At 36.8% G+C, this 17895-nt stretch overlaps 1 protein-coding gene across 1 annotated transcript in view; it reads right to left on the minus strand.

Annotated features, from left to right (window-relative positions):
- The window catches only part of EYS (eyes shut homolog), a 1462097-nt gene that overhangs the window by 287093 nt on the left and 1157109 nt on the right, over nt 1-17895 (minus strand). Inside the window, 1 exon segment of the mRNA XM_069488330.1 lies at nt 14604-14768. Within this exon segment, the coding sequence (XP_069344431.1) occupies nt 14604-14768 (165 nt within the window).

Consider the following 17895-nt stretch of genomic DNA (forward strand, 5'->3'; position numbering starts at 1 on the left):
GTGTAAACCAATTGCTGAACCGTTTCCTTCATAGTTTTGATTCATTCTTTTTGTGTCTAAAGAAATCTTTGCCTTCCATAAATTCATAAAGTCATTCTCCTATACTATCTTTGGTAAACTTTACTTAAGATCTACACTCTACCTGGAATTGATTTTTCTATGTAATGTTAAGTATGGGATTGTGGTAAACTGAATAATGCCCTGCCAAGACACTCATGTTCTAATTGCTGTTACTTGGGAATGTTACCTTGTACTACAAAAGAGACTTTACAGATGCAATTAAATTAAGCAGCATAAGATGGAAAGATTATCCTAAATGATCTGAATGGGCCCTAAATGTAGTCACAAGTGTAAGAGAGCGGAAAGGGGAGATTTGACGACAGATGAGGATAAGGCTATGTGAGTACAGAAGCAGAGACTGGAGTGATGCAGCTACAAGCCACAGAATGCCAACAGTCACCTGAAGCTGGAAGAGGCAAAGATTCTCCTCTGGACCTTACAGAAGGAGCCAGCCCTAAGTACAACTTAATTTTAGCCCCATAAGACTTACAGATGTTTTGAACTTGTGACCTTCAGAACTGTAAGAGAATAAATTTCAATTGCAATCTCTGTATTAGAAAACTAATATGGAGGTCAATTTTTATTTTTTCCATTTTTGATTTCTAATTGATTCAAATCAGCAATATAAATAATTCTTCTGATGTATATACTGAATTCTCAGGTATTTGTGGAATATATATTTTTAATATTTTTATGTTTCCCTATTCCCTACTTCTTTCATTTCTTCATGTCAGTTCATGTATATATGTATCTATGATAATGACATTGTTGTTTTTGTATTCAAGTAATAAAAAAAACACCAATAACAGCATCTTAAATTTCTCCTAAATCACAACCCTCAGAAATGGCCAGCACTAACATTCATCAAATACCTCTACAGATACAAAGATTGATAGATGGATAGATATGTAGAAAAAGATTTCTTTGTAAGAGTAGGATCCTACTGTATATGTATTTTAAAATGAAAATTATATTAAATGACGAGTTCTTAAACTCTTAGATCTAAGGACCCCTTTATACCCTGAAAATCTATTGAGAAACTCTAAAGAGTTTTTGTTTGTATAATATGCCTCTTTTGATTTACTGAATAGAGTTTTAAAACAGAAATTTTTCAAATATTTATTAATTAGTTCATTTAAAAATCCTATTACATGTAACCTAAATAATATATTTTGTGAAAAGTAATTATATTTGTTGAAACAAAAAATATCTGAGAGGAGCAGTATTGTTCTATAATTTTGCAAATATCTTTAATGTGAACCCTATTAGGAAACGGCTGGATTCTCATATCTACTTCTGTATTCAATTTTTGTTGTGGATTGTTGCTATGGTTGAAGTATAGGAAGGCAAGCCTCATACAGAAATGTAGTTGGAAAGGGAGAACTATTTTAATCTCATTTTCAAATATTCACAAACTGGATAAATGGTAGTTCCTTAAAGTTTAGTTGTAGTGTGGAATCTAAAACTATATTAATGATCTTTGCACACTTTGTTACATTAAAAACCCATTGATTCTTCTTGCACTTTGAGTGGATATTTTACCCATGCATGATTTTCTAAAATGATTCATTGATCATTTGAAAAATATTGGTTCACTGAGTTTTGCAAATATTGACACATTTTATTATACAATATAAAAAATCAAATTCATTAATATTATCACTGAAATCATCAGAAAGTGTTAGGAAGCTCTCAAGTTCATTATGGAGAATGTAGATTTTCCAAACTTCTCATTTTTCTTTGGAAGTTTGAGTTCTATGATTGGCAACATACCCTGTTAGTTATTTTCCTTGAAGTAACAGGCTTACTTCATTAATTTTTGAGAAAATAGCTGCCAAATATTCAAGTCTGAATAACCATACATTGTTTGTTAGTTATTTTTCAAGTCATGTTTTCATAGTGGCTAATTCAACTGGCAACTTAAATAATTGTACAAGTACTTTTCCGCAAGGCAGCTATTATACTTTAGTATGTGTACTTTTTTAATGTGTACTTCCCACTTTGTACACAGACTATTAAAAAAACTGTATACTCAAGGGTTAAGAGTTAATAAAATTAATAAATTTTATTTCTAAAGACATTCTTAAGTGTGCATTTTTGCACTGAGTGCCTAGTAGAGAATAGAAGGACTCTAGTACAATTCGGTGCTGCCGCCTCAACATTAAGATGCCCGCAGTTTTATCCACTATGACTTTTGCAACATGAGTGCAAATGTCAACCCAGTGATTTTGACCTCATGGACATCTGAAGGGGTTTTAGAGATCCCTCTAGGGTCTGTGGATACACCTGGAATATCTCTGTGTTAGAACTTACCTCAACTTAAAAGGAAAAAAAAAAAAAAAGAAACTAGAGCAAAACTAAAGTTATTGCTCAACCTTAGATATAATAAATAAGTGTTTCTTTAACACTTCAGCAAGCATGTAAAGAAACCTAGGTTATCTCTTCCCCTTACCTCAGGCTCTAAGGAGAGTGGATTAAAAGCAACACCCGGTCTCAAAGAATGGTTCAGAGAAAGGTGTCAGGAAAAATTATGAAAGACTTTGAAATGAGAAAAAAAGTTAATATCTCACTTATCCATTCAGGTTCTCTGCACCTTTCTTTGTCCTTGAGTGATTTTACAACTCTGTAAGTTGCAGAAAACTAATAATAATTTAAATGATTCCTGAAATGTATATTAATTGTGTCTGGTGAAAAGCAATTGATTATTACTCTAGGTAGACTTATTTTTCCTCTATTTATAAATTTACTTTATTTTTTATATATATGTCTGTTCCTTGAATTTTTTTGAACTATTGTAATATCTTACCAGTTCCTTCATTAATTAATAGCTAAATAAAATCTTTGATGTGCTGATTTTATATACCCCTTTAAAAACTATCTTTTAACAAAGGAATATAAGGTAATTCTAGTTTTCAAAGTTATGATGGCTATCAGGAGGAATGATTCATGTTATATCAGAACAAATAAAACTAAAACCAACTTCAAGAGGGGAATTTGTATAGAGACAGTACAAATGGGGTCCCCTGGTGTTAGACAACATAGCAGTCTAAAACTGGACAAACACATCCACGCTGAGAATGACTAAGATGGGGAAGAAAGGAAGGATTCAAAATAGTTGAAAAATCAGATAAGGATGGGACATGAGAAATCCAAGGAGCAGAAGCATATTTCCCATTAGTGCTTCAAGTTATAGAATTTACTGAGAATGTAAGTTCAGCAAGAGAGTAACACAAAGTGAAATCTAATAATACAAAATTGACTAAGTCAATATTGCAGAGGAAACAAATTGAACAAAATAACAGCATTGAAGATTTAATAATAGGTTGGACCAACAAAAGGCATAATAAACATGGTTGAAAATCACTCACTGGAAGTTCTCCTGTATGTCTTATTCTAGGACCCACTCAACCCATCCAGGTTCTCATCACACTCTGAGGACTTCAGCACTACAATACCCCGAATGAGCCCAGTGCCTGGCAGAGGGCAATGCAGCTTTACCTTTTCTGAATTTCTTGAGATCCATTAGGAAATGTTTCTTTTTCTTTCTTTCTTTCTTTTTGCTTTTGGCTTTTACTTTTTAGTGTTTTTCCTTATTTTTCCAGTGGCTTCCTATTCAATTTCTCAGGCTGCTTTTCTCTGAATTTGAGAGTACAGTTAAGAATTTTTAGTATTATTTTTGTCTCTTCTTTTTACTGGGGTGGGGGTGGGGGTGGTTGGGAGGCAACAGGAGCACATTTAGAAACACAAAACTCTGCACCAGCATCTTGTGTTTTCTCTCCGTGTATCCATAAAAGGTTATATCATAAAATGACATAAGGTTGTTCTTCTTTCTTGCATTGTTGGCTTGTTCTCCACTCTCAAGCCTTTGAAAATGGGGAGGGTGTTAAGCACTGAGGGACAATCTGTTATCCTGCTCCATTCACCATTTTTACTCAGAAGTTTTCTAATTCTTAATATTTTTATAAAGCTCTTTATGTTATCATTTCAGACTCATATTTTTGAGATAAGATTAAAAATACAACATATAGAGTAGGGGGAAACAAAGCAGCTGAACATTTAGGTCAAGCTGTTGTACCATATGCACAATGTTTGTTTTTCAAAACTTCAAAAACTGCATTTTAAAGATTGATTATACACATTCAACAAGATGTATGTAGTACCATGCAAGAATGAGTTCTTTTTAAAGGAAGCTCAGCCACTAAAATCAATGACAGGAATGAATAGTCTTATGCAAGCATACCAACATCCCATTATGAACCATAGCTGCCCTGTCATACAGTACAAATAAAGCTGCTTTCATAAAGATAATAGGAATGAAAATGGAAATAAACAATTAAGCTTAGTTTTCCCCATAGTCTGCTATATATGAACAGGTTTTAATTTATCATATTGATTTGTTCTATTAATAAGCAATTTGTAGTTTTAAATACTACTACTTTTAAAGGAGCTCAAAGTGTTTTGCAAATAATGTGTGACAGTAGGTGGGAAAATGGAGGACCCGAGGCTACTGATATATTTACATGATTTAATAACAAATTAATCATTTCAGAGAATATAAGGCATATTGTTTGATTGATTGACTTTTTCTCCCTCAAATCAATTGATTTTGTATTATGTAAACTGAGATTCTGTATTTAGAGAAAAGCTAAGAGTAAACATTCAGGAGGAAATATTTGGTTTTCACAAATAGTATTAAAGACATTTTCAAACACAATCATGATGAACAGTATTTGATTTTAGAACTGAAAAATTAGTGGCAATTGGTAAAAGAGAAAAAAATACATAATTTTCAAAATAGTAATACTAAAGAAAATTATAAGTAATGACTATTCTTAGATAAACGTGTATTTTTATATGAAATTTTATGTGTGGAATAATCCATATCCGTATTAACTTTAGTTAAACATTGCTCATTGAACCCAAAGACACCAAGCAAATGTGAATCTCTCTGTCTTTCTCTGTCTCTCTGTCTCTCTCTCTCTCTCTCTATATATATACCAAATGCTAAAAGAAGTGTCTTTTTCCCCATAATGTTCCAATTTGTGCTACCTTTAGACAGGACTTGAAAGCTCTAGAAGAGCTCATTATTAAGCCATTGAAAGAAAGTCATTCTGTTGTTTCACCAAAAAGATGCTTGATGATCCATTAGAGGAGAAGTGTGAACTTATCCTTTTCTTGAAATAGTTCTTTATGCTTTTAGGCTGTGTGGTAATTTTTACAATAAGTCATCTATAAAATGTATTGATTTTTTCTCTATGTTTTATCCAGATGATATTTTGAAACTTTATAAAATCTCTACTTCTCAAATTTTATTTTTCCTAATGAAATCATTATGTCTACTGATTTATGAGTTATTAAGCATAAAAATGCTGCTTAAAACAATGAATGGTAATTACAGTAGTCCTCTCAAAGCAATAGACTCCAGTAGCTAAATTTCTTAGCCTTTTAGAGAGATAATCCTAACAAGTTAGAGTCTAATATATACAAATATATATCTATATATAATTCGTCTCATAAGAAAGGATAATAATGAAATAAATATCACATAGAGGGAGAAACAATGATACCCTACCCAACTTTTTTACAATTTTAGTTTGCTTGGATATTGAATTGGGTTATAGATTTGAAATTTCTAAACATGGATACTTCGTCACTTCATTGAAATATTGAAGATATTTATTATTTATATGGTATCATTTCCATTAAAAATGAGTATTTTCGTCTGTTTGAGCTATTGTAATGAATGCTCCAAACATTAATGACAATCTGATTTGAGATCACCTATAAATAACATTCAGAAGAGATTCATTGGTTATCAGTTAGGATTAAAATAAATTCCAATGTCATTTCTTATTATCATTAATAATGATGAGCACAGAGAATACATTTATCAAGTCAAGTACCTAGACATCGGGGAAGCCAAGATGGCCCACTAGAGACAAAGCTTGTCCGACTGTCCCTGTAGAAGAGTTGAGGATTGGACAGAGGAGACCAGAGAGTGATTACTGCTTGGAAGTGGACTCTAGGGACAGACACAGGTGGAGTCCAGGAGCACCACCAGGAAGAACTGAGCAGCTGAGAAAGAGGAAGATAGAAGGGAGTAACCCGTGAACTAATTTCAGGGAGTTCCAGAGCCCAGGGAAAGGGTAAGTGTTCCTCCCCCTTCTCCCTCTGGGGTGGGGGTGAAGGGGGCTCAGACCAGCAGTGGGACACAGGGCTCTCATCCCATGGCGGAGTGCCACAGGGGACCAGAGAGTTGGCATCCCTGCATCTGGATGCCTCCCCTGTACCTCCTCCACTGTTGGCATCCCAACAAGTAATTTTGGCTCAAGCTGCTCATAGCTTTGTGGCCGCACCCACCCCATAGCAACCTCCAAACTGCCTTGCACTGAGTGACTTGGCTCCCAACTAGTGTGCACTCCCAGCTGAGCCTGCCTTGGGCAATGGGAGTGCACTCCCAGAGTGCATTCCCAACCCAGCCTGCATCGGTCAGCATAGCTGCTGCCACGGCTCAGAGAGTAGGGTGGAAGAATGCCCTTCCCAACTCGAGAGCGGTGCAGGCCACAACTCTCCCCAAAACGTAGCAGCTGCTAGAGTTCTCTGTGCTGAGTGACCTGCTTTCAGTGCTAGGGGTGTGTTTCCACCCTCTGCCAGCAGGGCAACCTCAGTTGGTAATCTTCCTGCCAATAGGCATTTGGTGCATTCATTCCCCTGCTGATGGTGCAGATGGAAGGGTGGGGAGGTGTAAGCGAGAGATCGTGGTTCCAGGGTTGGGTGGAAAGGGAGAGCCTGTGCCCATTGGGAGGGTGTGGAGGAGCACCAGAGAGCAGGATTCTGTGGGTGAGCCCCATCTCCCCCTCCCCCTGGAGAACTACCATATTGAAGTTTGCTGCACCACTGTGGCTCAATTTGCATAAGTACTGGTTCCCATGGCAACCAAAAGCCTCAGGTGCTGCAGGCTGAGTTGGAGCAGCTGCCCTTACCCCCACTCATTTCAATAGGGAGTTCAGCTTGAACCAAGAGTTTCTTGAGCTGCCACTATTCCCCCTGTGGAAGTGTCCCCTGTGGGAGACTTCTGGGGATAGAGAAGCCCACCTGCCTTGCCTTGGGGTCCAGTGGCAGAAAAGGGGCGCAAAATTGGAGATTACCATATCTGCCAGCAACATGCAGAGATGCACACAGGCGGGCCAGACACATGCACTGTGGGGAAACTCCAGAGCCCATCTTGGGCAGAGAGGAAACACAAGTGGACCGATTGGAGGGGAAAGTGCCAGGTTTATGGACAAGGAGAGAAAAACCTGGCTAGCACCTCAGCAATCACACAAGTAGGCCCCTTCCATCAGGAGTAGCTCTCTAAGCTTGCAGAGCCCTGAACTCCATAACCTCGAATCCCCCTAGGGGCTGAATAACCAACCACTGAGCACCATAGAAGCCCACAAACCCAGGCTCTGGCACCCGGATATGAACTATCTTGCTCTTCCCCTCACCTCAGAGGGAGCAGGATCCAAGCAACCCCTGGGAGCTACAAGACCCCTCCCAAAGCTTGGAGCATTCCTATACCTCACCTGGAGGACCAGAGCCTATCACGAGCACAATAGATTACCTCAATAACTGGCTCCTCCATGCAAACTACAATCAATGACAGTGGGAACAACTCCATAGCTAAACATACTACCTTCCATCTCAAGCTATTAGGGAGCAGTGGATTTATACCCACAAGTACAATACATCAGCTTGGAGCTTCAGCTGGGGGACCAAACTGAAGGTGAAGGCAACAGGTCAAAGGTAACCCAAGAGGTTCATCAAACTTGCTAAAACATCCCTAAGGCAATTCAGGACCAGTACTCCTCTACCTGACACTGTTAGGAAACAACCCTTGGGGACTTAGACACAGGGCTATAAACCAGCCCTCGCACCCCCAGCTCAACCAAGAGGCCAGATGAAAAAAAATCAGTAAAAGAACTCAGGAAACATGAAAAATCAGAGTGAAAAGTCACCCCCAAAAGAAATCATTACTTCCTCAGCAACAGATACCAACTTAAATGAAATGGTTAAAATGACAGTTGAAGAATTTCCAAAATGGATTATAAGAAAGCTCAATTCAAGAGAAAATAGAAACCCAACACAAAAAGCCACAAAAACAATGCAGGAAATGAATGAAAAATTCTCTAAAGAAATCAACGTATTACTGACAAACCAAACAGAAATTCTGAAAATGAAAGATGCATTCAAGGATTACAAAACACACTGGAAAGCTTTAAGAATGGGCTGGATCATGCAGAAGAAAGAATCTCAGAGCTCAAAGATAACACCTATGAGCTAAACAAATCAATCAAAGAGAAAGAACACAGAAACAAGAAGCATGAACAAAGCATACAAGAAATAGGGGATTTTGCAAAGGGGTCAAACATAAGAATCATGGGCACCCCTGAGAGCGAAGAAGGAAATACACAAGGGCCAAAAAATCTGTTTGAAGAAATAACTGAGGAAAATTTCCCTGGCCTACCCAGAAGTCTAGATATCCAGGTACAAGAAGCACACAGGACTCTTGGGAGACTCAATGTGTAAAGACAATTGCCACATCACATAGTTATTAGGCTGGCCAAAGTAGATACGAAAGAGGCACTCCTTCAAGCAGTAAAGTGAAAACAACAGGCAACCTACAAATGAAAACCTATCAGACTAACTGCAGATTTCTCAGCTGAAACCTTATAAGGCAGAAGGAACTGGGGACCTACCTTCAGTCTTCTAAAACAGAATAATGCCAGCCTAGAATTCTTCATCCTGCAAAATTAAGCTTCTTATATGAGGGAGAAATAAAGACTTTCCCAGACTAGCAATTGCTGATGGAATTTACAAAGACCAGACCTGCCCTGCAGGGAGTACTCAGACCTGCATTATACACTGACCAGTACAATAGACACCCACCAGTGTAAAATGACCCAAAAGCTAAAGTCCAGAACCCTGATTCCACAATGGCTTGAGAGGTAAAACAAAACCATAAGCGTCCACCCAAGAGGATGAACAGAAATGCACCCCAAATATCAATTCTCTCAATAAATGTGAATGGCTTGCATTGCCCACTGAAGAGGCATAGGCTGGCTGAATGGATAAAAAAATACAAGCCAAGTATCTCGTCTCTAGGAAATACATCTTACCTGCATTCAGACTCATTCAGACTCAAGGCAAAGGGATGGAAAACAATTTTCCATGCAAATAAAAACCAAAGCCAATGTAGCAATTCTTATATCAGGTAACATAAACTTTAAAGCAACAAAAGTAAAGAAAGACAAAGACAGTCACTATATAGTGGTGGAGGGAAAAATTCAACAAGGTGACTTGACAATCCCAAATATTTATGCACCCAATACAGGAGTGCCCAGATACATAAAGCAAATCCTGTTTGATCTAAACAGAATTATTAACAGCAATGTAATTGCTGTAGCTTTATAACTTCTCTTTCCTGGATCCCTCTAAAGCTTTGAATTTGTATGCAGCAACAGCAATCCCAGTAGCAACCTCAGCAGCAGTTGCTCTTGGTTTGAGGACATCTTAGAGCAACGATGATGACATCGGCAGTAACTGGTGTTAGGGTGAGCTACTTGGTGAGTGGAAAGACGGCAGGTAGAGAAGCTCTGGGGAGAACTTACGAATCATGGCAGCAGCCTAGCATGTATAATTAATTATTAAACACATGTTAATTACATGCTTCTGGAGATCAGCTTCTGGGCCAGTTTCTGAAATTTATAGAGAGCCTATTTTAATTTTTCGAAGCCTGCTAGTTTTCACTGCTTAACTAGTAAAAAGTCCAGTAAAAAAGCATGATTCTTAGCGGGACTGGGTCCTCTTCATTTGGGTGAAATGGATAAAAATGAAAACCCCAAATTGCACTATTTGTCTATTTCACTACTCTCCCATTCCTGATTCCAGGATTTTTTAGATAGGCTATTCTTTTCTATGGTGAATATGGCTGTCAAATGGATGTAACACTAATGACACCTTTTAGACAAAAATGTTGTAACCGGGGCCCCTAATTCCCTAGTGTCTGTACACTAATTCCCTAGACAAGTTATGAGGGAGAAGGAATTAAAGCATTACCTGAATAAGTGAAATACCTACCACTTACTTCAGGTTTGCCATGTGCTTGTTTTAAGCAGGTTAAATGCATTAATTATCTCAATCCTTGCAACACCTTTTTGATATCTTGGATATTATTATTATTATTCTATTTTACAGAAACTGAGGCACAGAGATGTTAAGTAACTTTCCCAAAGAGCCAGGTAATCCTATTCCAGGGTAATTTTCTTGACCACTGGATTATATTTTTCTTGAGATGGGCATGGCAGCAGTTTCGATCCTTGACTGGGCTCACTTGCTTGTTTTTTGTTTGTTTATTTATTTTTGCCCCCACCTCTGTCCACTGGAAATAAGCTTGCTGCTGGCTGACCCATTCCCTTGGGGTGGTTACATCAGAAGCAGAGATGTATCTCTCAGTGACTTATTTCTTCATAAATTTCCATCATAGATGTAGAGTCTAGTTGTTCTATTTCAAGAGAATTTTAATGAATGACATAATTCTCAGTCAACGGTTGGAAAACTATGGGGCTCATGGACCAAATTCTTCTATAGTCTGATGGTGTAAATAAAGTTTTTTTTGGAACATAGCTACACCCATTCTTTTACATATTATTCATGGCTGCTTTCATGCTATAATGGCAGAGTTGAACTATGCGGCTTGCAAAAATATTTAAATATTTATTTCTGGTTGCTACAGAAAAATTTGCAAACTCCTGCTCTGCTCCTGATTTCTCAAGTAGATGCAGGAAAAAAATTATCTTTGATTTAAACTACATTTTGTTTCTACTTATCAGAGGAAAAAGTATAACAATGTTAAAAAGGATAATTTCCTAAAGATTCAATATCTACTTGTTTTGCATCACAACCATCAAGGTTGAATAACTTACAAACAGAATTTTAAGAACTATCCCAATCAAGTAATTGAGCTATGCAAGGCACTGATTGAGGTACTTTGGAGGTGGGGTGGAGTAGAGAGCTTTTAAACACAGTTCCAGATAAGGAGGCGTTTCCTATTTATTGAGGAGATGTAAACACAGACTCCTGATATAATAAATCTCTCTACTCTGCCCCAGTTCTTAATTTGTGCATCTAATATGAGATCTATCACAATCAGCTTTCCCATAGAATTATATATACAGTATCTCTGCATCAAATGGTGAGACACTAGGGATACGGACCATCTCTTATTCAACTTTGTATTCCTCACAGTGCCTAAGAGAATGCTATGCATTTTCCAGGCACTCAAAATTTGTTAAATTTGGCTTTAATAGCATAAGAAAAGATAAGATGCAGTGAAAGGAAGTACCTTATAAATGGCAGTGCACGAATTCATCTATCCACGCTTTCAACTCCACTCCTTCCCATACCCGTCTGGAACTAGCCCTATTGGGAGCTCCTAAGGAGGCACAAAGATATTCAAAGAGTTTTATGGTGCACACTGTAAAATTGATTAAAATATTTTTTCCCTATAAGAAAAGAAGATGCTTTCTAATATGATATCAGGAAAAACTGTGGGATTTCATTGGTCTTCCACATCACTGGAACAAAGCATAAGTACCTGATGAAGATATTGTGTATCCTAGTGGGAATCACTTTACAGAGAAAGGCAGATGTTATGACTCTTTAGATTTAATTTGTTTTCTCTAGCAGTATCAGAGATCTCTTCTTTTAGCACTCTTCAAAGGCAAAAAAAGAGAGGCCTCAGTCTGTCAATTCCTTTCTGTAAAAAATGCCTAAGATTGTCCTTCTTTTGCTTTCTACCTTAAATACAAACATTAAGTAAGGTAAAGATTGCTTCTGAATCCTGTCCTCCCACTGGAATTGCTGATATAATTTGCCTCCCGGGACTTGGTCAGATGTCTGCTCCTAATTCTCAAAGATCACATACTTCCACAGGGCATGCTTATTTCTTTTCAAAGAAGCAGCGCAGAATGGATCCAACTGCATAGTAATACATCCCATGATGAAACCTCCTGATTGATACTGCTTGCTGAAGAGAGCTCATTTTCTGAAAGTGCACCTAAAGAATTTTGTGTGGTCTCATCCCTTCTCCCGTGACCTATTAGTAGCTTCTTTGACTGGGTTCCAGAATTCTGAATTGGTTCAGTGGCAGATTCAAAAAGCTTTCTTTTCATCTTGACTGCTGCTCTCAGAGCTGTCTCTCTCCCACAGAGGGTTCTTTTTTTAAACTATCCTTTCTAAGGATTTTTACTGTAACCCCACAAGGATTCAAGTTTTCTCTTCCTTTTGTTCCTTTTCAACATCAATTAGTTGGCGAGGCAAACTGAGACAAGATAAATGTACAGTTTTGAACTAGGAATATAATTCAAAGCTGACATTGGCTTATCAGCCTGCTATTTCTCTATCCTTGTCCCTTAAATATTTGATGTCATAAAATACAAATGTTCAATAAGTGTTTGTGAAGTAGAATTGAGTTGAACTGAAACATTCAGGAATGAAAAACAGGCAAAACTAAAAACAAAAAGAAACCAAAACAATCCAAACAAAACCAGCCCTTAAAATCTGAAGTGAAACATCTGTTTTAATTTCCTCACTACTTTCCTCCTGCACACAATATACTGATTTCAAAAGAAAGAAAATTATCCCTTAAGTGAAGTTAAGAAACACCTTTTAAACTACGGTTATCTAACTGAATCACAAAACTGTTTCTGTTCATATGTTGTGAGGCCCCTATGAGGTTGACAAATTCTAAGAGGAGAGAAAGTAGCAACCCCACAAAACATTCTGCTTGCTGAGGTATTCCCAACAGTGTAGGATTAAATTACCACCTTACAAATGAACAAAAAGAATGCTTTTTAGACAAAAGTATTTTCTCCATTCACAGGTTATGAAACTCCCTTGAGTAAATAGCTTCGATGTATCCAGTGCTGTGACAAACAAGGCCAGAAACTGATAATCATTTCAGTGGCACTGTTTTCTTACTAATAATTTCTAATCTGTTTTGTAGGTCATTGAATAAGAAAGGCAAAAATAATCCTATGGCACTAACATCAACTTGAGTTTTATAAGATTTAAAGTACCAACTTGAACAGAGTGTATATATGCTTGGCATGTATTTCTATGGTCTCCAAAAAGGGCTCATTGAGAGGCAGTGTGGACATGAGCCAGGAGCATGGGCCCAGAGCAGGAGAATTCCCAGGGGTTGGCCACTGCTTTCACTATGAGCTGTTTTTAGTTGTTGAAAATACGTTTTTTCCCAAAGAAATACCTTCCAATTTTGTACAACTTAAAAAATTGTAAAGCCAGAAAGTCACTTTGCTTGTGGATTTCAATTATTATGTTTGTGTCGTTTGTTTTGTTTCCCCTGCAATGCACTATTACCTCCAAATTTCATGGTTGTCTACCAGCACTTAGATTTTGTACATGAAACAAGTTTTTCTTTTTCCATTTCTTCTCTCTTTCTCTTTTAACATAAATAAATCAGACATTCTAAAGCCATCATTTAAACATAGGTACTTCTGCTCCTAGGGGATAAATAATGCTAGCCTAGTTCTGACAAATTAGTTTCTTTCTAAAATATAACATAAATTCTTAGTTTTCATTTAATGTTCAAAACTTCTTATTTCACCCAGATTTCCAAAATGTTTCTTTTAGGTATTTTACTCATAGTTAAATAATAAAAAGGTGTAAATTCTGTTTAGAGAATATAGAATGATGAATCAATTTAGCAAACTATTTCCAAGTGGAGGAGTAAATCATTTGGGAAATAATCAGTTGCCTACAGTAGATAATCTATTAAAGTACTAAAACATTACATCTCTAATATAAGAAATTGTTAAAACTATTGTGCAGTCATTTCAAAAGAGATAAAACAATTGTCACATTTTGAATACTGTGGGTAATACACGTTAGGGATGTTCAGTCAGAGAAGAAAGAGGATCATAAATTCTGGTTATAGAGACCCTTGTGAGCATATTGCATAATAATGCAGAGAACCCTGGATGTAGAGACATTTCCTTAAACAAATATCATTAACATTATTATTATTTTTTAAAGAACAGCTTATATTAAGATTATAGACATTGGTTAAAGAGCAATAAGAATTTTCCTGATTATCAGATGAATCCCAGCTTTGGAATGCCTTTTTCCAAGTTAGCAAGTATTGAATGTAATTCATACTTAGTGATTTATATCATAAAAATATGCTCTGAAACATTTGCAGCATTTATGTTTTACTGCTATAGCCATATGCCATCAAATTCATATGCTTGCTATATTCTTTCTTGGCGGATCAGAGCCTGTTTGTAAGTCATGTTCCATTGGATGACTCATAAATTAAAGATACGTCTAAAAAAAACTACAAAGAACTAAAATTTCTTTTTGGTAACGCTTCACGCACTAGACTAAAAAAGTTTTCCCACAATATTTAAATGAATAATTCATTGATTCAATAGGCTAACATTTGAGAAAGAATCATGACATATTGGAGGTCATTTAATACTCACTGTAGAGAATTGTTCCATTTAAAGTGTCTGTTTTTATAGTCAAGTAGATGGTAACAGTTCTGTTGTGTTCCTTCTGCAGGACAGACTTCAACTCATCCAGAGTTGGAAAAAAAGGCAGTTCTAAATAGGAATTCCCATTGAAAGATGGAACAAATAAACCTGCATCTAAAAGAAAAAAGTCAAATTAATATATTCTGATAGCATTATATTGTTACTCAAGTAGATAAGAACCAAGCATTTATAGGTAGCATTCATTTAAAAAAGTAACACTGATATTTGTAAAACTAGGTCCACTTTTAAGAAATTTAGATAGAGAAGTATAATAAATTTACAGTCATTGCCTTAAATAATTAATCCCTGGTTCAGAGAAAAAGACTTTGAGTAAAAATTTTAATTAGATGCTCATGGATAGGTTTTAAGGGACAACAAACACCCTGAAATTGTATGAAGAATATGTACACTTGCATATGTAAAATCATAGTTTTCATCAGATTATTAAAATATTTTGCGATGCAAATGGCTGCATATGTTTTCAAAACATCAAGTTATACACTTAAAATTAACGACTTTTATTTGATATAATTATACCTCAATAAAAAAGTCAAAAAACATCTGTGACACACAAAATTTAGAAAACTGTCACATGGAGGCATTTTATTAATATTCAGTGATTTATAATAATACTTTGATAAGATATAAGTAGTACAATAATAGGTTATTAGTTTTAGAATTATTCTTGTAGAATTATTAGTGTTTTAAATAACTAATTTCACAAAATCTTGAGGTACATAAGATTTGAAAAGTATTTTTTATTATATATCTATATTTATATCTATATAATGGGTATGTTGAAAAGGCATAGTACATGAGATATTGGAAATGATACTTTACTTTTTGTCTTTCTCACGAGGAGGGAAATTTTCTCTGCTACTGCATGAAAATTTGATAGTTCCTATGAATCTCTCTAAGTCATACAATTATTCAGAAACTAATATCCAGTCTAATTAATTTATTAACACTTAAATCTTCCATCAGAGATAGGATTTCCCCTCCACCCCTCCACCAGCCAAGTCCTGTAGGTGGCCTGACACCTGCCGTCTTCCTTGAGGGGCAGAATAAGCGGATTTCGGTTCTTTCCATCTTTTTACCACTCCCCCTGACCTTAAGGGTAGCTGCTGTTTCTGACTCTTCATCTTTGAATGGGGAGAAAGCAAAGTGGGGTTGAAAGGAGAGAAAAGTACATCGTAAAGAGGAGCTGTTAGAACTGGCAGTTGACACTGTTGTAGGCAGGCTTCTTGCTCTCTAGGAAGGGTGTATGTTTAAAATTGTTTCTCTCATGGTAGGGATGCCTGTATAGGATGCTCAGTTAAATGTGAATTTCAGATAAACAACAAATACATTTTTGTATAAGTATGTCTCCAACATTGCATGAGATATACTAAAAAATTGCTGTTTATTTGAAATTTAAATTGAACTAGGTGTCCTGCATTGCTAAATCTGGCAACCTATGACTCATGAGCATTGGTGCAATCCCTGGAAACCCTTTGTGAACTGCATCTCTTAGGACTTGTAGTTATTGCCTGCCTTTGGCTGGTCACTTCTACCTTGATTCTGTTCATTCTGATTTTTCATGTTCTATACAGACTCTTGCAGTTGATGATGACTTGCCTATGTTAGTGCAAAAGTTGCACAGATCAAGTTAAACAGTCAAGGAAGACTTTTCTCAAGACTATTGTAATGGGAGAGAGAGGCCAGAACTCAGTTTGATCACAGCTCTTTCGAAATAAAAGGTGGGAGGATTTGGCTTTACACAAAGAAAAAGTAAACTTTCTATATCTTTGTATCAGGAAAAGGTAGTTTTGCAATGTGGACCAAGTCACTCATTGAAATTAGGCTCCTACACTCCCCCAGAGGCTGAGAGATAGGGGTGCTATCTTCTTTGATGATTACATTTCAAAGGGATGGCTCCCAAGTCTTTGAGAAAGACATTCCTGGCTTATAAAACTGACCGAAACTCTTAGAAAGATTTATATTTCAAAGAGGGCAGAGAAAGAAATTAGAGTTGAAAGTATTCTAAAGTAAATGTTCCAAGAAAGTCAGGGAGTGAGAATAAGGAAGAAGCATGTCTAAAGTTTAGTCAAGTTGAGGGGTGTGGGAAGGCTATCTTAGTTACCCATCTAGGAGAACCATACGAGGAGAACATAAAATGACTCTAGGTCAACTCTTTTTTCTGAGAGGTTCATCTCTAGTCCATGGTAAAGACCCCTATATTTCCTGCCATTCCATGTACTACTATACGTGGGGGTATAGTTCTTTCCCAAACATAATCTCTCTCTCTGTCTCTCTTCTTCCACCCATCCTCCCTCTACACACACACAAACACACACAGACACACGAATGCGCATACACACACACATACAGAGAAGCTGCTTTAGCTTTTTCTCAGGTATAACTATATGGTCTATGGGTCCATGGTCCTTGGTGTTACTTTCCAAGTGATCCAGTTGAACCTACCCCCGAACACATTGTGGGATGTGGTGAGTGGGAGACAGTGAGGAGTGAAGTCCACAAAATAGCTTTCTACAAAAACATTTTCCTCAAAATTATGTCTCAAAAATCCTTTTTCTTCTGCAAACACTGACATTTTTTTCCTTTTTTTAAATTTCAGCATATTATGGGGGTATAAATGTTTAGGTTACGTATATTCCCCCAACCTCCAGTCAGAGCTTCAAGCATGTCCATCCCCCAGACGGTGCATATTGCACTCATTATGTATGTACCCATCCCCTCCTCCCCCACCCACATCTGCCTGACGCTTGATGAATGTTATTCTTGTATGTGCACTTAGGTGGTAATCACTTAAAACCAATTTGATGGTGTGTACATGTGGTACTTATTTTTCCATTCTTGGGATACTTCACTTAGTAGAATGGGTTCCAGCTCTATCCAGGAAAATACAAGAAGTGCTAGATCCCTATTGTTTCTTATAGCTGAATAGTACTCCATGGTATACATATACCACATTCTATTAATGCACTCATGTATTGATGGCATTTTTTATATCAAGAATACTTCCTAGGAGCTAGAGCCCATTCTACTAAGTGAAGTATCATGAGAATGGAAAAACAAGCACACGTACTCACCATCAAAGTGGTACTGATTGATCAACACTTAGGTGCACATGTGGTAGTAACATTCATCGGGTGTCGGGCAGGTGGGAGTGGGGAGTACAGGATGGGTATATTCACACCTAATGGATACGGTGTGCACTGTTTGGGGATGGGCACGCTTG

This window comes from Eulemur rufifrons, chromosome 15, assembly GCF_041146395.1.
Source record: "Eulemur rufifrons isolate Redbay chromosome 15, OSU_ERuf_1, whole genome shotgun sequence".
Lineage (NCBI taxonomy): Eukaryota > Metazoa > Chordata > Mammalia > Primates > Lemuridae > Eulemur > Eulemur rufifrons.